We start from the raw sequence: 24,292 nt of genomic DNA, 5'->3' as shown, positions 1-24,292 counted from the left end.
GTCCCTTGGATCTTCCTGTGCCGGGCTCGGATCCTCTTTACAAAAACGGGCCTCCCTCCGTCGGGTTCACTAGGGCCCTTCTTCAACACAGTTCATGTATACTTAATACAGTTCATTTATTGCTCAGTTTTATTAGAAAGCAGGGTTTCCATCTCTTTAGCTTTGTTTCAGCATCCATCTGTCAGGTTCACCCCTGCCAATTATCATAATTCACAATCGTAGTGGAAATCAGGGTTCCCTTCCCCTAGATTTCCTCTGGCAATGGGTCAGAGTCTTTCGAATGTACAAGGGATTTGAAGTGACCCTCGTAGGACCTCTCTGACGCCTCACGCCACCCTTTCCTAGGCCCTTTTGGTTGCTATAGTTTCAAAAACAGATCCCGGTCAGAGTCTTTGAATGAGCACCCAAGTGGCGCCGAACCCCTCTGCACATGGACCTCGACTGGGCTTTCTTTAAAGTTCAAAACACACACAAGTCCCTTCTTCTTTCATTCAAAATGTTGCTACTCGCAACCTTGGGCTTAACACAGTTTGGTTTGATATCAGCTTCCTCTGACTCACCGGCTGTGCTGAACCAGCTGGCTTCTTTGTTCTCTGGAGCCAAACGTTGGCAGATTGCACAGAAAAACGACCACCTGCAGAAGACAGATTGCATCTTGGAGCTAAAAGTTGTCAGTTATTGGTGAAACAGAGAGCTCCAATCTGGGGACAGAGTTTGATTGTTTTTTTTTTATATTGAGGAGCTTTACCATTGATGCAATTATGGGTCTGCGGGGACAGTCTGATTCTGTCCATGACAGCAAGCCAGTGTAGTTGGGACCGAATTGGGGTTATCTGCGTCTAAACGTAGCATTCTTCATGATATATATACACTGTTTTTATACAAAGGGGTTTCCGTTTTTCACATAATTTGGTGAACCTATATACAATGCACTGTGATAATCCAGATAGGATTGTCTGAATAGATGGATGTAATAGGAAGGGATACTAACAATTCCATTCATTTGGGCTGCAAAATCAACTCGAGGGTGAAAATACACACTGAGCTTTTACTTTAGTTAGCAATGATAGAGGATGAGATTTTAACTTGAAGCATGATGGCAAAGAAGTGGGTCTTGCTTTAATAATTAAAAGTTACTCACTGTAGTGACTAATGTACTCCTAGTCCACAGTCCCCTTTCCTAGATACTTGATGGGCGGTCTCGCTAGGGACGGGAACAGAACCTTTTTCCCCCCACAAAAAAGCGCATTTCCCTTTTAAATTTGATGCACGCTGGGGCTCACGCGTGCTCCGCAGACCCTGCCCTCCACTGCCTCATCTTTGCCCCCCTTTTATGTGTCGACCAGCTGTTCTGGATTTGACAATTTAAAGGGGACTTTGGACTAGGAGAACGTTAGTCACTACAGTGAGTAACTTTTAATTATTCCGACATCACATACCCTTTCCTCCATACTTGATGGGCGATTACAACGGATTACAGCCCTTTGGGAGGCGAGTGGCTTAATTAAGATGCAAAAAGGTTTTCAGGACTGCCTGTCGAAATGCTGCGCCAGATCTATCGCTGCTGTCCAAGCTGTAATGCTTACAGAAGGCGGTAGGGAAGGCCCATGCTGCTGCCTTGCTGATAACCTGCCATGGTACATGCCTTTGGAAGGCTACCGCTGTTGCCTTGGCACTGATCGCAAGGGTATGCATGTTGGCTGGACACTGTTTGTTCTGCAGTCTGTAGGATTCTGTGATGGCCGCCACCATCCATCTTGCTATAGAAGCCTTGCAGGACTGCATACCCAGCGCTGATCCCCTGAATTTGAAAAGCAAGGCCCCAGTCTTCCTTATGGACTTGGTTCTGCCCATATAGAACCTTAGCACTCTTCTTACATCTAAACATTGTAGTGCTTTTTCCGCATCCGACTGCAGGTTAGGAAAGAAGGCTGGAGTGAAATGCTAATACAATCTTTGGCAAGAATCCTGGGTGGGTTCTCAACACCACCTTGTACGGCTCAGAGGGCAGTAGTGCTTGAATCTCAAAGACCATGCATGCTGATGTGTGACCTACCAATAAGGCTGTTTTCCATGTGAATCATCTGATGTCTACTGAGGCCATTGGTTCAAATTGTCTATGGGCTACCGCTGCAAGTACGACATTAAGATCCAAAACCGAGTGTGGTCGCCTTACTGGGGGATATAATCTTGCCAGACCCTGGAGATGACGTGTCGGGTTGGGTTAATAGAGAGAGTGAGGAATAAAGAAGTGTTATTCCTGTGCTCTGTGTCTGCGTCTTCATTAAGAGAGACTCTGTAAGGGGGGCTGATACGACAGAGGGGCGGAACCCCTTCTGTTGGTTTCAACATTGGCGACGAGCGGGTGTGCCGATACATAGTGTCTGTCCTCAGTGCGGGCCCGTATACAGGGTCACCTGGGATGATTTCCACCAGGCCGCCAGGAGCCAGGGTGAGAACGTCACATCATCGGCGGACGCTTGACAGTCCGACCGTGGGAAGCGGCTGAAAGGTGCACACAATATTTTGGAAGTAGGTGCAGGCGGGAGGAGGCAAGAATACACTGCGGGTGCGGCGGATGAGGCCCAGAATTGGGGCCAATGCACAGCGGATGATAGCCATGCTGACTGGGACACAAGGCCCTGCAGAATACAGCCAGAATGTGGCGTGAGGCGAGGCCGAACCAAAGAAAACCATACCAAAGGCACGTGACACCCATCAAAACACAGCCACAATAAGGGCAAGACACAATGAATTGATCCCCATGCCCACTAAGAAAGTAGCCTGTCACATCAGTCATGTCAGATCATGAGGCCCAGGAGATTCCAGCGACTGTAGCAATTACACTGCCTACCCATGCACCAGCCAGGACGCAGGAACATTTATGCTTCAAATGCATGCTGCATTAGCTATTACAGACACCAGCAACATGGGGCCTGATGGGCCAGGTAGGCTGAAGACTTTGAGCTGTATGTAGGGACAATGGGGTCGATGGAAGACCATAGAATACAGTGCTTTCTGAAGCTGACAGTGGGACCAGCCAGGAGGAATATCATTAACAAGCTGCAGAAGCTCTGTCAACATGTTTCAGGGGTTAAAAACAGCACTCACTGACTACTTCACTCCACATACCAATGTGGATTACAAGAGACACGAATACCACTCCACCAGACAAAGAAAAGGGGCAACCATGGACACATTTGTAATGAGATTGCAAGTAAAGCTAAAAACCTGCGATTTCAAACCACTATTCCAATAACGAGGCACTACGTTCACAAATCATTGCCGGAAGTAAATCTGTAAATTTTCAGAAAACGTTACTACAAAAATCTCAAACTTTAGAGCTGATACAGATATTGGTAAGGGCAGAACTGGCAGTGGAGCTTCAGGCAGAAGCCATGAACAAGACAACCATAGCTACCTCGACACCTGACAGAATCCACAAAATGGCCACCGCACCAGGACTCAGGCCCCATATAGAACCATTTTACTACCGATTAGGATACAAATGTCCTCATGAAAGCACATGCCCAGCATTAGGACAACTGTGCTCAGCATCTGGCGGAGAGAACCATTTCAAGTCAGTCTGCAGGATATCAAGAAACCCGCCCGAAGGAGAAGGCAGTGGCCTGAGCAAACACAGGGATAGTCCCAACACATCAACAATGGCGTTGTTGTCAGTGGCGGTAAAAACATACGCAAAGCATAAAGACGGGAACAGGTGTGACAAAGACTCAGGAGAGGCGAGAAGAATGAGGAAAATAAGAAGACATTGCATGACAGCAGCCCACCCACAAAGGAGATCCAGACGACATGTCGGACATTTGGTGGAGAAGTCTCCATTGGAGAGCGAATTCAGCTCTTCGGAAGGCGAGCAGAGACAAAAAGGATACCAATATGCAATAGGGAGCAAACAAGTCACAGAACATAGCCCAACATTGCTAATGCAAATAAATGATCTATAGACGGAATGTCTGGTGGACACAGATGCTACCATAAATGTCATAAGTGAACAGATATACACAACCATCCCACATGCAACAAAGCTTTGTCCTTCAGAAGTTGACATTTACCCATAAGGATAAAAAACTCTGCTACCCTGCAAAGGATACTTCGAGGCATCTTGCAGATACAAAACACAGGAATAGAGGCTCTCAGTGCATATGTTAGCGTCAATGACCGAAAGTGGATGTATTTTAAGCTTCGAGGATGCCATAGACATGGGACTGATACACATACTCTACAGACTCATGGTCAACAAATACATAGACACAGTGGACAAAATAGATCAACTGTTCCCAACGCTATTTAAGGGCATAGGGAAACTAAACAGACAGATCTGACTCCACATCGATGAAACTGTCCCACCCGTAGCCCAACACTACAGGGGCATTCCAGTAAATATACAAAAACAAGTGGAGGAAGAACTACACAAACTACTAGAACAAGACATAACAGAACCAGCGTTGGGACCAACACTGTGGGTGTCTCCCATCATCACAGTCCAAAGAAAGGATCTGAGGTCATTAGACCTTGTATCACCAAAGTGATACACCTGCTCAAAGGGGCCAAAGGCTTTTCCAAACTTGGACCTTAATAAAGGGTGTCATCAGTTGGTCCTGAGCCCCAAGAGCTGCTACATCACCACCTTAGTGACACACCTGGTCTTTACAGGTACAAGTGGCTAGGTTTTGGCTTGTCCTCAGTGGATGAAATATTTCAAGTCAAAATACACAATATTATAAAACACATCCTGAAATGCATTAACTACAGCAACAATATTTTAGGATTTGGCACCAGCGTGGAAACGCACAATGACACACTGTCCAGGGTATGCATGACGTTGGAGGCAGCAACTACCACTCTCAAGAAGGACAAATGTGAGTTCAGGAAAGGAACTCTGCATTTCTTTGGACACATATTCCCAGAGAAAGGGATAACACCAGATACAGAGAAAGTGGCTGCGTTAAATGAGACTCCTCTGCAAACTAATGTGCCAGAGCTCAGGTCCTTCTTCCTCAGGGTGGCAAGCTACTGAATGAGTACATTAAAGATTTTGCTACTATCAGCAAACCCTTGAGGGCCCTCACAAAACACCACATGCCATTCCAGTGGTCCCTGCAGTGCCATGAAGCGTTCACAATCATCTGTGGGAGGATATCGGAAGTGTAAAACCTGGCCTACTTCGACATCTCACGAGACGCAGAACTAACTGTGGACGCAAGTCCAGTGGGGCTAGGGGCCATATTAGCTCAAACAGGAGAGGACACAACACGTCAATGAAACATCTTATCATATACCAGTAGAAGTCTATCCAAAACCTAATAGGCCTATTCCCAGGCTGAAAAGGAAAGCCTGCCAGTAGTATGGGCCTGTGAGCACTTTCACTTATTCCTCTATCGTAAACCTTTCACGGTTATAATGGACCATCAAGCCCGGTTATTTCTTTATTGGAAATCCTAAAACCAAAATACCACCACGCATAGCCGGTGGGGTCTCTGACTCCAGGATTATGCATTCGACATCGTTCACAGACCAGGCAAAGATGAAAATCCGGCAGACCTCCCTTCGCGACACTCGAAAAAAGCAGAGACAACAGAACCATTGGTGGCCGACAGTTACATCAGATATGTGATACAAAAGGCAATTCCCCAAGGAATTGATTCATTGTGCAAGAATCAGAAAAGGTACAAGAAGGGGTTTGCCCTGACGTCTTTGATATTTGGGGTCTACTTAATAATTCTGGTAGGCCTAGAGTTATTCTGTCATGTCACAAACTAGCAGAGACATTCTAGTTGTATTAGTGCTCATTAGGTTTGAAAAGTACAGACAAAAAATAGATATGAAAAGTACAGCTTTTAAATTATTTATTTTGCTGTAAATGCATTTCAAAGTTATGCAGTTGTTCTTTTTTTTAGTGATTTTTTTTTAAAAAGGGGCTTCAGTGCATTTAAGGGTAGTTCATATTCACAAAAACCTTAGTGTAACTGAGTAAACAATTCAATTGCATTCATCCAAAGCTAAAAACAATCCCGTGCTTTGGGAATCAGTGAGTAACCACCACCTATTGTGACAAGTGATAATACAGGTAGTGCAGGTACTTAATACAAATTCCAACTGAATGTACAACAATAGATGATGTCTCAGTTGGTTATGTGTAGCCAGGCTGAAAGGTGACCTAACACGTGGTCAAGAATCAGAAAAGGACATGCCCATCCAAATCGTGATGGAAGGCCTTCATTGCAGCAAATGGAGGAGAGCCAAGGAACAAGGAAAAAGGGAATTGATTGGGATAAAAAAGGATGTCGACAATTTCCTATTGATAAAAGAGGAACTGGCAGTGTCCATAAAAGGGCTACTGCTCAATGGAAACAAGCTGGTCATACCAACATGTCTGAGGCACCAAGAGGTAGAATTCGCACATAAAGGGCACAGAGGCATTGGGCCTCATTACGGGTCTGGCGGTAACCGTGCTGGTGCTACCGGCGGGTTGCCGGCAGACCCGTCAAAAATACAGACGCCTGACTTCCCCGGTGCCACTGGGCTATTCCAAGTCCAGCGGCAGGGAAGTCAGGTGCCGGCAATTTTGTTAAGCCAGATTCCCATAGAGTCCGATGGGAATGGGGACATGGAAGCAACAGCACCGTTGTCAATGGTGCCAGTGCTTCCGTGACAGCTTTGCCCGGCAAGGTCAGACCTGTCGGGCACACTGGCCCCGGCAGGCAAACACATAGTTTGCCTGTCGGGAAACAACAGTGCCAGTAAGCTTACCGGCACTGTTGTTTCCGGACCAGCAAACGTAGATTGAGGCCCATTGTATTGACCAAAAGGATGCTAGGCCAAAAAGTGTGGTTCCAAAAGCTGGATTCTGTCTCATCACCCCAGCAAGGCATCCAGAGCCACTCCAGATGACGGAACCTCCTGAGAGGGTGTGGGATGAAATTGACATTGACTTCTTTGGGCCTATAGAAGGGAGAAATACGTGCTAGCGGCAATGGATGAGTATTCATGATTCCCAGAAGCACAGATAGTGCGGCATACTACAGCGCATCATGTCATACCAGTGCTGAATAGAATCTTCCCCACATATGGCATTCTGAAAACAGTAAAATCAGACAATGGTCCCCATTCACAGGACAAGACTTCAGGAACTTTGCAGAATATTTGGGGTTAAAACACAGAAAGGTGACTGTGGTCTCAAGTGAATGGGACAATCAAGAGATTTGTGTCAAACCTCAAAAGGTCACTACAAATAGCCCATCACACAGGACAATCATAGGAACAAGTACTTCACCAATTATTAAGAGACTACAGAAATACACCACACAGCACCACCAGGAAATGTCTTTCGGAAGTGATGTTTGGAAGAAGTCTACGCGCTCGGATACTACACATCCCTAGTAACTCTGAAAAATACCAGGAAGATGACGTCATTATAACCCAGGATGGGATAGCAAAAGATAAAATGAAAAAGAATGCTGACACCAAGCGTGGAGCGAAGGAGTCCTGCCTGGAGATAGGAGATATGGTTGTAGTCAAACAACCATAAACCCACAAACACACAGCTACATTTCATGAGGACCCACTAATAATAACTCACAAGAAGGGTTCAATGGTAACCGCTGGCGATCAACGCCTGATAACCAGGAACTCCTCACAGGAGCTGGAGGCTGAGAAGAAGCCAGTCAGAAGAAGAGGACATTTATCAATCAGATGAATCATATCACGTGGGTGGGAAAGAGTCGGAGGCTGAAGCTCGATCTGTCCGCAAGCCAGCAGATGTGATGGAGCGCCCAGAGCTGAGGCCTGAGAGACCACAAAGGGCCAGGATACGGCCGCATCGGCGAATTGAAGTAATGGGGGAACAGTTACAGACTAGTTGTCTACAACAGTGGGCGGTTGTGTGCATCAGATTATACAGTCTAGTGGTGGAAGGGGGGCGGGGTGGGACCTGGGAGCGGGGAGGCAGGGAAATTGACATTTATATAGAGACACCATGTGGGGGCAGGTACAACAGAGGGGCGGACCCTCTACCGTCGGATTCAACAATCCCCAGCATCAGGACTCTTACTGACCGCTGGGTGCACGATGTTCATACCTCGTTTTTGGGGATCCCCCAAGTAGGTTGCCTCTTTGTCACCTACCACACACAAATGCAGCTGCTCTCCCTTAGCAGCAGTTTCCAGAGGCAGGGCACATCCAGGGCTAAAGTCAAGGGTACACGCGGGTGGTCGGAGTCCACCCACTTTTTTCAGAGGGTGGACTCAGTCCCCCCCAGCTAAAATAAGAACTCTTCCTTGAATTTATGAATTAAAGCCGACCTGAACTGCAGTCGTCATGTTAGCAGGTCAGACACTTCACCACTGCACTATAACTCATAGCTGCCAACCTTTTTTGTCAGCAAAGCAGGTGAAAACACCCGATTTTCTTTTTGGCGGGTGAGAGGCCCATAGAAGTTAATGGGCGAATGAGGGAGTTGGCGGGTGATTCATCTGCTTTCAAGGAGGGTGACACCCGCCAAAAGCGGGTGAGTTGAGAGCTATGATAACTTGATGGAAAATAACAAACAACTAAAGTCCCATTTTGCTACTGCACATTCCAGGGAAAACATTTGTATTGGTTCTTGGAGTTTAAAATATGCACACCTTTTAACGTTTTCAAAAACACCATTAGAAGAAAAAATCCTCTCTTGGCTTTGTGTGTGTGTGTGTGTGTTGATTTCATGAAAGGCAAATGGTATTCGTCCTGTACAATTTGGGTTGTTATTCAAAGTCAATTTAATGAAATGTGCATATTTCACCCTGATATGCTAATTTATGGCGACATCACATCCCATTGCCTTTGTTGATGAGTCCCCCCACTTTTATTTTTAGGACTTGACCCCTGGGCACATCTACTGCCATCCCCGAGTTTGTCACAAAAAGCCCCCGTGTAGGCCCTGTTAAACGATGTGGTGGGAACTTTTTTTTAAAGTCCTTGCTCTGAGGACACTGACCACTCTGGAATTAATTGCGGCGATTCCTCAGTGAATGTCCATTAAAGCTAGCTATATAGTGGTGCGGCAGTTATCATGTTAAAGAGTGCCTTACGTAATCTGTTACTCAGGAGAGTCCAAATTCCTGTCGAGAAAATTGTACAGTCCTGTGTGAGGGTCATGCTGATATGCCTGTCCCAGCCCCTTTAGGCCACAAAGGTGAACAGAAAAGCCAAAAACGCCTTTTGAAAGGGGCAGACGAGCAGAGCGCTCTCAAGGCATATCTGCGTGGCAACACCCCCATATTGAGGCATTTTTTATGATTATCCTACCTTTTACTGACACCCAGTAAAGATTTCTACATATGATAAGCTGACGGCTACACTCTGCAGTAAACATTTTATTTGCAATCAACATCAATGCCTGTATATATAACACTTTATCAAATTGTTTGACGCAATTCATTAAAGTACCTAAAACGATCTAAAATCACAATGTAAAATGATTCTATATGAATACAATTCATTAATACAAAAAGGGAAGACATTAACCATGCACGCATTATATCATAATATTGAGCAATAAAGAACAAAGTTGAAGTAACTTTCTTAGATAGTAACTCAGGAGAGAAACACCCACTGCTTAATACCAAGAAATGTCACTTTAACATGGAGTTATTCAGCGAATGTCAGAAGAGATGTCATCAGCGGAAAACTGTGCAATGTTTCATATCTTCCAGATCTAACCGGCTCAGAGAGGCACGGCTCCACCTTACTGATGAGGCCCAACAAGGCTGAAACACGTGTCAGGGTTTGCTGTTGGTACTCCTGTTCAAAGGAGGGTGGTCCGGCATTTCGGTGCTGGACTTGGGGGCGGGACAAAGACTGATACGCAAATGGTTATTCCGGCTTCTTGAAAAGTACAGTGAGCAAAAAGCAATGGCTGCGGACTCTCAAAGTGGGAAAGAACCACAGAACTATTTATCATGCCATGTTCTTTCCAGAGAGGGGCGTCTGCTACCTTTTTTGTACCGTTTCATACCTACTTGATATTTTGGAGATATGTTTTTGACACATGAATTCCAGTATTCTTAACTTTTTCTGGTGGCGTGACAAGGACACCTAGTGGAGTGGTTGAGGAAGAAGGGGAAGTTATCCTACAATTAGCGTATGATTTTGCGAACCTCCTATAGTGACTGGTAAGTCCTAGTAAAGCCCTCAAATCCCTTTCAGTCCTGGGGATGTTTTTTTTTTAACAGGCCAGACTTTCTCTAACTGTGGCTGAACCAGTCCATTTCCCACAAAGAAACCCAAGTACTTAACTGCTGATTGGGCTAAGTGGTATTTCTTGGGGTTGGCAGTTAGGTTGCCTTGTCTCAGGGCTCTAGTAACTTTGTACAGATGGTACATAGGTTCTTCCCAGGTTTTGCTGTGAATAACAATATTGTCCAGATAAGCGCCACAGAAACTGGAACACGTTCACAAAATCTAGTCCATTAACCTCTGGAAAGTGGTGGGAGCACCATGGAGCCCAAATGGAAGGACTTTAAAGTGAAATAGTCCTCTAGGGGTGGAGAATGCAGTTTTTTCTTTGTTCTCTGGGTTTAATGACACCGCCAATAGCCCTTGGTAAGATCAACTGTGGAGGGATAGACAGCTGTGCTCAGTCGATCAATAAGATCTTCAATATGTGGCAGCGGGTAGTTGTCAAACTGGGACACGGCATTGAGCTTTCTAAAGTCTTTGCAAAACCTCCATGATTGATCAGGTTTCACCACCAGGACTATTGGTGAGGACAACAGACTTTGTGCTGGTTCAATAATATCTGTGGTCAGCATTTTTTCCACCTCTTGGACTTTGGGGAGCCGATAGGGCTGGAGATTAATGACTTTCCCGGGAGGAGGGCGTGTATGATGGTAAATCCCCTTCACTCTCCCAGGCTCACAGCTAAAGACCTCTGTGAATTAATCTAAAAGATCTTGGATGTCTTGATGGTGGAAGAACTGCTGGTACTAAGTTGGATCCGTCTGCCTCTTGTGATAGAAGACTGGCCATTACCACAAAGGAAGATTACACTGGTTCCTCTTTCCACTCCTTTAAGAAGTTAACGTGATATACCTGAGTCTTAAGTCTTCCACCGGTAGCTACAGGGGCCACTCTGTTCTAATACCTGATAAGGTTCGTGCCAGCGAGACAGCATTTTAGGTACAGAGGTAGGAGGTAGTACTAGGACCTTCTGCCCAACAGAAAAAAATTGAGTGACAGCTCTTTTGTCATATTCGGCTTTTTGGTGTTCTTGGGTCTTAGCTAGCTGAGTATGGACTATATCCCATTACCACACCCATATGCTCTTTAACATGCTGTGTGGTTTGGGACGGCGGTAAGATAGCCCCATCCCTTTCTTTCCATGTTTCCCCTTAGCATGTCTAAAACCTCCCTGGGATCATGCCTTTAAAGGACTTCCAGGGGTGAAAATCAGAGGGATACTTTGGGAGCCTTCCTGATGGCGAACAGGGCCCAAGTGAACATCATGTTCCAATGTTTTCCATCAGCTTCTACAGCTTTTTAAGGAAATTTGTCAGTGTTTTATTAAAGCGCTCGACCAGGCTGTCTGTCTGAGGATGGGACATGGTGGTCATTCAAATTTTGATTGGAAGGATTTGTTTGACCTCCACAATAATTTCCGGGTTGCGGCCTCACCTCCCTGACCTCATTGAAAGGGTCTCCCCGTGAGTATAAGTGACATTCCGGGATTCGTCACATAGTACACTGCTAATATTTGGGAGAAATCCACCATGAAGTGTTATATAAAACATGATAATATTAAAATGAATCCATATGAGAAAAGACTCTATTTAAGTGACAGAGAGAGCATCATAATTATTGGCTGGTGTGTGCCCAGACCTCTCAGCATGCCTGTCACCTAGGTATATTCTGACCCCAGTTTCTGAGAACCCCTTTGGATTTGTTGTCACTTGTGCCATTAAGGGGTATGAAGTGCTCTGTTAGGAAATGCTATGTCAGCATGCTCACAGCTAGAGCCCACTCCAGGTATTCACCTCAGTGCAGCTTCCTAGTTGAGTTACAGTAGGGAGCTGGGTGACCACCTGCCTGCCCCATGGAGTTAGAGCAATACCAGAAGATGGGAACTGAGAGCAGCAATGGGCCCCTTTTCATGTATAGATATATACGACTGGTCTCCCTGATGTTTCCACAAAGTAAATTACTTTGTGGTAATTTACTTTGTGGAAATAACTTCAAATTGCTTTGAATATATGTATATATTTGTGGGTTAAAGGGCGTGGGCAGGGGTTTGGGGTAGGGGTGGTTGTGCAGAGGGACGGAAGCTCAGGGGGATCCTCCCCATAAATAAATAAAAGTTACTTCCACAAAGTAAATTACCATGAGCTAATTTATTTCGTGGAAATGACATGGACCATCTGAACACGGTGCAAAAGTAGAACCATGTTTTACCACCAATCCTGTCCCAAGTGTTGTTGGAATCGTTTAGTTTCCCAATTCAATGGAGGCCCTGATGGTGACCTTAGACCCGACTGGCCAAGCGTCCATACATATGCTCCTTCAGTTTCTGCCTTGATTCAGGACAGTGGTAATCAAGACCAGTCATGAGGATCATGTCCATTTTAAGACAAATTATTTAGGATTGTTTATAAGCTGCAATGTAGATATTGCATGAATTCTAAGTGCGAGAAGGGCACGTCAGCTTTGTTTTGAAGATCATACAGATGGGAAGACCTTCTTCTGGAACATAATTCATGCTTGTGTCTAGATTTAGAGATGTAGGGGGAAACCTCCCAGCACATAACTTCAGAGGTCAAGTCAGGTTTAGGTTAGTTCAATGGTAAACTGCTGTGTCTATAACACATCTGGGACCAGTGAAGTGGTTTGTTTGCTCACAGATGTTGCAGGTAATGTTGGCTGTGGTGCTTATTGTCACACATTGGCTGAATGATTGACAGAATTGCAGACTGATTGGCTGATTATGGCATTATCGCATATGGACCATTGATTGATGGTGTCTGGTTCTATGCAACTTTAGTATTTGATCTGGTCAATTGAGAGAAAAGAAAATAGATAGTCAACCAATAGAATGTCATTTTTATTGCTGATCTAAGTCAGGTGACAGTTTTACATATTTACTTGTTAATTAAACAAAAGAATTCTGTTTTCTTTCTGGTGCAGATGGATGGTTGATGCGTTAGGGCAGGAGATGGCAGTAGGGTGCCCTGGGGCCTTTTGACCGCCCTCCACTCTGTAATTCTGACCCTCGAAGTGGCATAGAGTCCTTGAGATCACTATTCCCACTCCATCCATGTTTGCAGATGATTACCCACCACCCTGTGGTCTCTGCTGTAGATGACAAGAGGGTGCAAAGTATAGAAAAGAAAGCTAGAATATTGAGGGTGAAAGCTTCTCACACATGAACGACCATGGGGTGACACAACCTATAACTTTGGTAATGAATCTGGTGTATTTGTGAGAGACATGCTTGTAAGCCTACCTTGGAAGTAATGCCACAAGGCTGTCCAATGGCTCCGGCGGGGAACCAAAAGATGGGGGGAAATGAGGGAGTGAAGGGGGAGCTACAGAATAATTTCAAGATTGCGGACTGCCAGATACAAACCACAGTGTGCTGAGACACAGAATTCTCTGCCACCCAACTCGGAGCATCTGTGGAATTGGTAGTTTGTGAAGGCTTCACTCTGTCACCTTGTCCACTTGCAACACCAACACAGTCGATAGCGCTCTCACAATTTCATAGCCCAGCATTGCTAGTGTATATTAAGGGGATAGAAGAGGCGGGACAGGGTGAGAGTTAGGATTCAGGAGTCAGAGTATGGTGGTTCAGGAGAGTTAGAGAGTGCAGTTTACAGCATGGCAATATTGCAAGGAAGTAGAAAGGAGGAGTGGAGAGGGTGCAGCGTAGGAGGAGGTAGAGAGGAGAAAGGGAAGAGAGGTGGTGGAGAGAAGCGGAAGAGTGGAGAGGAGCAGGAAAATAGAAAGGAGGACGAGATGGAAAGGAGATGGCGAGGGAAAAGAGAAAGGCATGAAGATGCAGGAAAAAAGCAACCCACGATTAAGCAGTTCCATGTGTTAATATCACCGCTAAAATATCGCCATACAAAAATATTGCTATATTTTTGCGGCGTTATTAAGGCATGGAAGCTGTGGGGCACACCCCCGCAACTCCTGTATTATTTTAAAAGGAACGGGGAATCCTCTTTAACCTCCGCTCCCGAAAAACCCTTATTTCATCCCCACTAAAAATATCGCCTATGGCCGTTCCCAACGACCATATATACGGCAATATTTTTGGTGGGGATAATATTACCTGATACCGATTAAGGAGGGGAAGTAGGAGGTCAAACACTCAGAATCCAAATGGAAAACAGAGGAGTGGAAAAATGTTTAAAGTAGAAGGAAAGGAAGGAGGATGGAGAAAGAACTAAGCAAAAGTACAGAACAGAGAGTACAACCAAGGAATGTGGAGGGCGGGACATAGTGCAGAAGGGAGACAAAGGCAAGGAGGGGAAGGCGAAGGCCCAAGAGAAGAGAAAAGGGAACAGTCTTGAGAGAAAGGCAAAGTTTGCTAAATCCTTCACGACCTTTAACCAGGAAATGGTGAACAGGAGGTCAGGAATGGAGCGTGAGTAAGTTCCAAAGAGCTTAGGTCATCCAGGTTAAAAATCTAGCTTGTTTCTTCCAGTCAGGAGGGGAAAGTTGATGGTAACCCTAGCTGCTGGCTGCCCCATATCTGAATCCTGTGGAAAGACCTAAGTGTACAGGTGGGGCTACAGGGTAGGAGATTCTAGGAGGACTCCATCATGGCCCCGAAGCCTGAGCTGCAACCTCAAAGAATACCACCAAGGAAACAGGCCTGATCATGGGAGAGAAAGAAAGAGTAAGGAGCATGGTCCTACAGAGAATCTGGGGTACACACAGATAGCTTTTTGGATTGCCTAACACCATAGCTTGTTTGGCCCAAACACAGATAGAGAATGTTTAAATGGTCATGAGATTTCCATTGGTCTCTCGGCATACCATATGTTGTCAGGAGAAAACCACAGGCCTAGAGACAGTAGGGCTGAATGTAGCCCGTGCAGCGGAAAAAGCACTGGCCCAACGGGTAAAAGCACTCTCATTTATATTACTTAGCTGGGGGAAGGGACAGGTCGGTTGGGAAGACTCCCCCAACAGTGAGTGTCAGTCAATGGTGTCAGTCTCCCTGCCAACTTTTCAGCTGGGTCCAAATGCAGACTTCAGATTAGGAGAGGAAGGAAACAGGATCCCACCTTGACCCTGAGATGTTTGTAGAGAACCTGCTCAAGGTGCCGGTCGACGGCCAAATGCACATAAATGGCAAGCTGGGGGTGCTGTTGGCCCAGACAACGCAGGATCTGCTGCCTTTCCCGGCTAATTTATATAATTACTCTGAAGGAAAGGATCTGGGACACTTTTTTGCTAAGTATGGAAGAGTTGAAGAAACTGCAAGATGGGCACTGGGGAAAGTTTATCACTCCCCTGTGGACAGTGTATGCACAATCAGCAAACCAGACCAGACCTAAGGGTAACATCGGGTATGGCAACTTCAAACATGATATCCTTGAGTGGCTAGGTCATGATCCCGATTCCATCATCGAGGGCTGGGAGACCTTCATCATTTGTCTTTTGGAAGCATCCCTCACAAAATATACATAAGAATTCAGCATTCAAGCATGTGCAATAAACGTGGTGAGAGTTTGACTTTGGAGAAACTAAAAGAGACTCATTTTACAACAGACCTTTAACTCCTTGCATCACCACCTGAAGAGGACAATGACAGTAGCCCATACTCAAATATGTCAGGTTATGTTTCTTGGCATTTATATAGCACCTTATGTATCATTGGTATGACTTAAAAGCGCTGCATAATGGATGCCAGATTACATGCCATTCTTTCCCTATACAACCAGAGACATCAGTCAAGAAGGAACAGTCTTGGAACCCAGTAAGTGAAGACAACCCTCAAACAAAAGCCATGCTCCACATGAGGGTGGGAGTGGGCCCAGAACTGACAGCACCCGGGAGTCATATACACATCTTGGAGGAAATATGGTGGAAGGAGACTGACTATCTATGCTCAGAGGAATGGAAACACTAGCTTCCAAGTGCTACACCTGGAGGAAGACACAGAATATCTCTCTGGTTTCCAGAGAAAATCCTAGACAAATCCATGAACACCAGCTACTGTTATCCCAAGCTCCTTGCAGTGGATCAATAAGAATAGTGGCTGGAGCCCGAAGATCTGGAGAGAGTCCTGGTAAACAACTAGAGGTATTAGCCCTAGGTAAAGGGGGTAAAGATTACCACATCACAGTGGACCTAGATGGCCAAATGTAACCTTCTTACTTGACTCTGGAAGTAGACAGGCCACAATCTGGGTGGACACAGAACAGCTCCCGACCGATAGCTGTGTCCAAATAACCTTTGCTCATGAAGATCACAAGGTCTCTCCCGAAACCCAGGTTAACCTCGAGTTACAGGGTGAGACAGTTTCAGTAGACGCTGCTGTAATGCCCGGCCTACCAGAAAAAAAATAATTCTGGGAACTGAGAGCCCTTCCTATGCCCAATAGATGGACAAGACTGGACGGAATAGACAGCATGCTTCACCATCTCAGGAAAACCTGAGGCTGGAGACAAGGATCCCCATACAGATCAGGCCAGTATAAATGGTAAGGCGGTGGGGACATACACCTGGAGAAGGTCCCAGGATTTCATGAAGCGACACAGCTTAATTCCCTGTTCTGTCCCCGGAGCACAGGGATCACCACTGAATTCCTGAAGCTAGCCACCCGATGCAACATACATATATGGAGGATTCCCCAAGATCACCTATTCTATCTCGAGCCCTGTTTACCGAGGGTTCCCAATCACCCTGTGTAGCATTGAATTGTATAGGTTAACATCATTCGTTTGTACTGTGAAAATAAGCATGATTGCCCAAATAATTAAGTTAACCATCCGAATCCAAAGACAATATAGGCTGCAGGATTATGCTAATGGATGTACACAAACAGCAACACCAATGTTGACATAAAGGAAATTGATGTTGACATGTCTAGTTCACATAGGTTGACTGCATAACTCCAGATGACAGTGAGACACAGTTCACAATGGGAACAATCTACAAATGTGGCGTCTTTCCCTGTAATGTGTACATGGGTGCATACTCTACCGTGCCTTGTGGTGGGAGTGCACCTCAGGGAAAGATATACTTCTCTTTAGGCTTAGCTTCACATTTTCATCCTGGAGCTATGTGGTCATCGTAGCTTTAAAGTCACGAAACATGCTGCCTAGTAATATATAGCACACAAGACCACAGCATAAAGCCATGCAGATGGGCAGAGGAAGAACACACACGCACACACTTCACAGCTCCTCTCACTGAGCTCCATGCATACATGATGCCTTACACGCTACATACCTCAATTGCTTTAAGCATTGCCATCATCTGCAGGGAAGGGAAAAACAGGTTGGTTAAGGTAAGCTAGGTTTGTATCACCATGTATATAGTGTCTTCACTCTTAAGAGCAGTGAGATTTGAAACTATGTTGGCAACTATGCTGTCAACTCTAACAAGACTTCTATGTTACAGTGAAAAAACATGTAGAAGAAATAAAAGAGCTGGACATTAATAGGGTTATTTACCCACTTCTAGATCTTGACCTCATTCCACGCATGCATTGACACAAATGCAAATATTTGGGCCTAGTATTGCATTTGCCCATAGCGCACCACACAAGGGACTGCAGGCACTTATCAGCATTATAATGACCATGGGCGGACTCAGAAGCAAAAGTGGCCCTGGAAATGTTTTTGAAAGTGGCCCCATTTTCCACAGTGCAAGCAAACCAAGCTCATCTATTTACCATTTGCAGGAGATGGGGGGCTATCCAAGAAAATTGAGTGAAATAGTGAATTTGAAAGCATATTGGTTACTATATAGAGATTAACAAGTAGTTTAACAGAACAAAGAGATTTGGGGGATATAGGAAGATGGAAAGAAGAGGGTAGGGTGCATGGGAGAGGGAGTTACATGGTCAGGGAACTAGGGTACCCTCAAAAAAGAGGCCCAGTGTGCAGAGGCTCACCAAGAAATCTCCAAGGTTCCATGTAGGCCGGCCCACCACTGAGAAAGATTGCCAGGAATGCTCCAAGTGCACACTCCTGCATCCATTCAGTGACCTACATGAAACGTTAAGTTATGTGATTTAAGTCTAGGGTAGAGTTGGCATGAGGCCACATCCTAATACCAATCTTTACTGGTTAATCTCTGCAGGGCAGAATTATGACAGTACTGGGTCTAGGGTATTTTTGTTTAGCATGGAAGAAAGCCCACTGTTAGGTTTTCTGGGAGAGGCCAGGATCCATGGGAGAGCGCTGCAAAGCTCTCAAGGAGGTAGTCATGCTCTTTGGCATTCATTGAGGTGCTAGTTGCCGCTTCAGAAGAGGGTACAATTCCCAAAATGTGTAGGGTTCTTAAAAAGGCACAGAGCCAAATCCCAGGAAATTATACAGGCTACCAGGGAGCTGCCTTTGCACCACCGAGAGTCTTTGGATCTTGGTGGAAGCGTTTTTGTTAAAGAATTGATAATATCAATAATATTTCTGAGTTATTAGCATATACCGCACATTGAATGGTCCCTTAGAACTGAATATGTGTGCCATTATTACCCAGTTCATGGAACTCAAACTATTGACCTTGCAAAGGATTAAGGACTGAGTCGGCCCTGCTGGGACTCAATTCTGTGATGTTTACACACAGATAATGTCCATTCAAACTGAATGAAAGGCTCAAGACACTCTCAAGCGGTTAATTGATGCTTCACATAAGGTCTTGTTATGAAATTCTTCATACGACTTAACAACAGTAATTGTGGATAAAAAGAGTCCAATGTACACATTTGTAGCATCAATTAATAGATTTTTGTGATATGAATGTACTTCATTAAATGTATTGAAGGTGCATGTACTGAATTTGAGAAACAATTTTTGGGGGTTAAAAATATACATATCTCAAAAGATATGAGATGTATTTGTTTAATAAATGAATGTGAAGGATTTTCTCAAAATAATTTAATTCCATTGATTTAATCTAATACATTGAGGGTTTATCCCATAAGAGTGCCTTGGGTCTCTCATTCAGTTTGAATGGGCATTGTTTCTTTTACAGTAATAGTCCTATAGACAAGGATTTACCCAGGGCTTCTGAAGTTACTTAAATTACGGAATTGCTTATAACTATAGATTTATGAAAAAAGCTGTGCATCCCTACACCAGTTTCCTAGGTTACACACAGACATCAGAGGCACAGAGGTATCCTACTGGCTTTATTGATGATATAAACCAAAAGTAGGCCAATCTTAACAAAACCCTACAGAGTCCATTCATTTGCTATCCATGAAGCACATGAAATCTAGAAGGTTTGATTTTATTATTTTTTGGAGCCCATTAAATCAAATCTCCAGTAAAGTTTTTTTGCAAACCAAATTTAAACTCGGGCGACTTGGAATCGAAAAGCCATGGGCATTGGATGGGGCAGTGAACATCTGATCTTTCCAGATAGTGCCGTTCGAGCAACTCGTGTTACCAATATGGACCACTTCTGGGTGTCAATGTTTTCCAGTCACAGGTTATTAGATTGTGTATCAAATACAATTTAACAGAATGTAATTTTCATTACATAGGAAACCACCAAAAAAATGGCAGGACGACAGATTTTAGAACCTACAATAATTTTAAGTTTGTACAATGATATTGCGCCAGCATAGCTAAGATGCAGATGGCATGCATATAAGTAACAGTAGCCAAGGATGTCTGCCATTAATGACTTAAGAAGACTAGGATTGTCCCATAAATGGCAGGACTTAACTACCAAATGTATAACTACCAAAATTATAGCTTGTGATATTTTAAGTTAGATTTTTCCTAATAAATATGCTGCCTGAGAATTCAAACTTATGCCACTGCCTAGGAACAGGAAACAGCTATTCAGATATCGAGAGTGTGTCCATAGCTTTTATTATAGTGCAACTAACTTCTGCCCGGTAGTATAGCAAGAATGTCTGGGAGAGCACATCCGCCACTGTCTGGCGGGAGCACAAGGTGATTATAGGGCTGTTTGGGTCCTTTATTTGCCCAGATAATGCGTGTAAATTGAACTTCCGAGACATTTGAAAAATAACACTTTGAAACACAGAAACAACGAGACTGGAATCATTTTGGTAGAGGGTTCATTTTTTATCCCCTGTGTACATCCTAAGAAACATTGTAATTTATTTTTATTTTTGTGTTTTTAGAGCACCAAATTGCAACAACAAGGCACTTTGCAAGATAGAAATAAGAGATTAAAACATAAAGTGTAAACACAATTGGGGCGTGGCTAACCGCCATGTGAAGAGGACGTTCGCTCCTTGCGCTCCGCTTGATGCGACCATCATAAGCTGCTTTTAACTACTTTTTTCGGGGGCCCCGAACCCCACGAACCGCCTCACCGAGGGCCGACATCCTGCTGCACCTGCGAGTCGATTCCTGTGACCCTGGAGGACCGGTCTCGCCCAATAGACCGTGCGACACGATCCCGCGGACCAGGGCCAAGATGGCGGCTCTCGAGCCCTGCAAGACGCGGCGGCCCGCGCCCTAAAGCCGCCCTCGCCGTAACACTCAGCTGAGGGCCGAGGACACACGAACGCCCAGCTGGACTGACGAGGGGGTCCTGCGGGGCACCCGCGAAGCTTGGAGCGCGAACGACGGAAGGTGCCAACGGGACGACCAGCCTGGAACGTCCCGGACGAGGGCGCTGCCAGCCACAGAACCGGGAGCCAGGGCCTCGGAGGCCCTTCGAGGTGAGCGGGGGGGACTAACGCAACCGACACACACAGGCGTGCCCGGCCTGGTAATCCGAAGAAACGGCACACTACCCGTCCCCCCTGCGCCTACGGAGCCGCCCACAGCATACAGCGATCCGCCATCGCGGCCCACCCGATACGGCTTCCTCGGCCACTCCATAGCGGCTCACCTCGGCCACCTCGTCAGCAGTGAAGCCCTGAGGCTCAGTTGACATGTCTACCAAAGGAGCAAGGGCTAAGCAACGCCAGACCACCATCGACACGTTCACGGCGGCGGGGCCCACAGCGCCAGATAACATGAGCGAGACTCTTGCTGCAGACCTGCCCGACCCCTTGGGGCCTTCAGCGGAACCTAGTAACACACAGATCCTTGAAGCTATCAAACTTTCCCAGGCTGCCGTGGAGCATAAAATAGACGCTGTCGCCATAGACTTAAACCTCCTGCGCCAGGACGTTCGATCCCTGGCCGGCAGAACAGAGGTGCTGGAGGCCCAGGTCCGCGAGAACACTGAAGCCAAGACAGTGCTCCTCAAAGATGTCGATGTACTTCAACAAAAAGTTAAAAACCTGGAAGACAGGGCCGAGGAGGCAGAGGGGCGCGCACGCCGCAACAACATTCGCCTCCTGGGGCTCCCGGAGGGCATCGAGGGATCGGACCCCACGAACTTCGTAGAGAATCTCCTGATACAGGAGATTGGAGCAGAAAAACTCTCTCAGGGCTTTGTAATCGAAAGGGCTCACCGATCCCTCACATCGAAACCCCCTCCGGGCAACCCACCCAGACCCGTGATCGCAAAAGTACTTAACTACAGAGACCGGGAAACCATCCTCACCTTCTCGCGGTCAGGCGGCCAGATCTGCAGGGGTTCAGCCAAGATATCCATCTACCCTGACTATACCTTTCAGGTGCAAATGAAGAGGGCACAGTTCATACACACCAAAGCAAGACTGAAGGCTGCTGGCCTACGCTATATGCTCCTCTACCCCTCCAGATTGAAGGTGATACGAAACAACAGAACTCACCTCTTCGATACCCCGGCAGAGGCCCGAGACTGGATGGACAGGGAGCAGATCCCAGATGTCGAGGTCAAGAAACGACAACCCCGCTGAGCCCCATCTCCCAGGGCCCCGGTGCCTTTCGGAGGCCCCACCATGGAACGGCCACTTACGCCGCAGCTGACCAGATTTCACAACACGAGGCGCCCGGACGAACACTCTCCTACCCCTGGAAGTTCTTTCTTGTTAAGGGTATTCATTACCCGCCCGTAGGGCACCATGCGACCGTCCTTCGGTCTAAAGGAGCGGAAACGGGTCTGTCATAGTGAGGAGCTCCTCACTCGACCTGGTTTATGTTGGGGAAGTTCACAGTTACGGGGGGGCGGGACAGGGGAAGTTGGCACAGTTGTTAAGTGCCCGAATCAGGGACAACCAAGACCATCTACATCCATTTCAGTCGGCACGGACGAGGCACCTACCCTCCGCTGGATAGGCTGGCAGCCACCGAAGCAGAGGTTCGGGGACGCAAGTAACCCGGCTGAGACCCGCATGCACGAATCTCCTGGAAACCACAAGACCCCCACGATCCTCCGGCCACTCGTGGTGCTCCCGGTGGCGTTGGACATGGCCACCAGAATCCCAAATCCCACATGGCCGATACGTTGAAAATCCTGACGTGGAACGTCAGAGGCATGAACAGCTTCGTGAAACAACGGCGCATACTCTCCTATATTAAAAGAAGCAAAACCAAAATAGCCCTGCTACAAGAAACACACCTTACGTCGGACAAACTGAAAGCATTGGCAAAGGCCTGGCGTGGCACCCTGATAGGTTCCTCCTACTCCTCCTACGCCAGGGGTGTCCTGATCTGGGTGGACCCCTCTGTCCCCTTCCGGTTGGTCGGCTCCAAAGCAGACAATGAGGGCAGGATGGCAATTGCATGTGGTACCATTGAAGGGAGAGAGGTCTGTCTAGTCAGCACTTATGCACCAAACCATGATGCAACCACCTTCTTCCACTCCCTGTATCCACGCCTCGGCCCTTACAGGGACCAAACCATGATATGGGGGGGCGACCATAACTGCACCTTAGACCCCCTGAAAGACAGGTCGGACGATAAGCATACACGCCCTTCCCCGCCTGCCAAAATCCTGTCAAGGTTGATACAGCAGCTACAACTCCAAGATTTGTGGAGAGAACAGCACCCAGATGCACGTGTATTCTCCTTTTACTCCCCTCCTCACGCAGTCCACACCAGGATAGACTACCTCTTTGTGAGCCTAGAACAACAGGCAACGTTCGGCGGTGCTCAGTACCAGCCCAGAGTACTGTCCGATCATTCCCCACTAGTAGCCACCTGGGAGATCTACCCGCCTAGACCCCCGGTCCCCACCTGGAGACTTAGGGCTGAAGCTCTCCTAGACATAGCCCTCCGTGAACACATCGCTGATAGGACTGAAGACTACTGGGAAAGGAACCTCAACAGTGTGAAACACATAGGCACCGCCTGGGAGGCATACAAAGTGGTCCTGAGAGGGGAGATGATTGCAACCATGGGTGGAGCACTGAGGTCGATTACTTCCTCCTTAGAACATGCAGAGAGCGAGTTGGGGGAGCTCGAAGGCAGACTAGATCCATCCCCAGAACATTTACAGAAGGTGATTGACCTCAAACAAACCTGTCTCACACATTGGGAGTCCCTGGGTAGGCTGAGCTATGCCAAACACACTGAACGTACCCACGCTCTAGGTGATAAACCTGGTAAACTCCTAGCTTGGCTGTACAAGAGAGAAGCCCCCAGAACCCCCATTTGCCAAGTACTCAAACCAGATGGCTCCTTAGTGCACACCCAGACCGAAATTAATTCGGTGTTCTCTGATTTTTACAGCAATTTATACGCCGAACCCCCACCCGTGGACGTCTCCGATATAGAGGACATCCTGGACGACATAGATCTCCCCAGGCTTGAGCCCCATATGACGGAAGCCTTGGACGAACCCATCACCCCAGATGAGGTCAAGGCAATCATTAGATCACTCCCGACCGGTAAGTCCCCAGGCACTGATGGCCTCCCCGGGGAATTTTATAAATTGTATGAGGAGACCCTGGCCCCATTGTTGGCACAGGTGTTCAATGAAGCCTACGAGCGGGGTGCCCTCCCCGACTCCTTGAGGGAGGCGGTGATTGTCCCTCTCCTGAAACCCGGGAAAGACGGATCGCACTGCGGCTCATATAGACCCCTCTCCATGTTAAATGTTGATTGCAAGATCCTAACCTCCCTGCTAGCTAGTAGACTGCGAAGGGTAATTCCACACCTGATCCACCAGGACCAAACGGGTTACGTGCCCGGTCGCTCCATAACAGAGAACCTGCGTAGGCTGCACCATATTATATACAGCACGGAGCAGAGGC

General features: G+C 46.6%; 1 protein-coding gene across 2 annotated transcripts in view; it reads right to left on the bottom strand.

Annotated features, from left to right (window-relative positions):
- Positions 1-24,292, bottom strand: part of LHFPL3 (LHFPL tetraspan subfamily member 3) — an 830,591-nt gene that overhangs the window by 89,992 nt on the left and 716,307 nt on the right. The window contains exon 3 of one of the 2 annotated variants that reach the window (XM_069628075.1): positions 17,461-17,487. The exons of the other annotated variant lie outside the window; for it this stretch is intronic. Coding sequence (XP_069484176.1) covers positions 17,471-17,487 — 17 coding nt within the window. The 3' untranslated portion in view covers positions 17,461-17,470. The remainder of the gene's footprint in view (positions 1-17,460; positions 17,488-24,292) is intronic. 2 annotated transcript variants of the gene reach the window in all.

This window comes from Ambystoma mexicanum, chromosome 12 (genome assembly GCF_040938575.1).
Source record: "Ambystoma mexicanum isolate Mex_15411 chromosome 12, UKY_AmexF1_1, whole genome shotgun sequence".
Taxonomy (NCBI): Eukaryota; Metazoa; Chordata; class Amphibia; order Caudata; family Ambystomatidae; genus Ambystoma; species Ambystoma mexicanum.
Note: the sequence above shows the minus strand (reverse complement) of the source record. Positions and strands in the feature narration are given on the sequence as shown.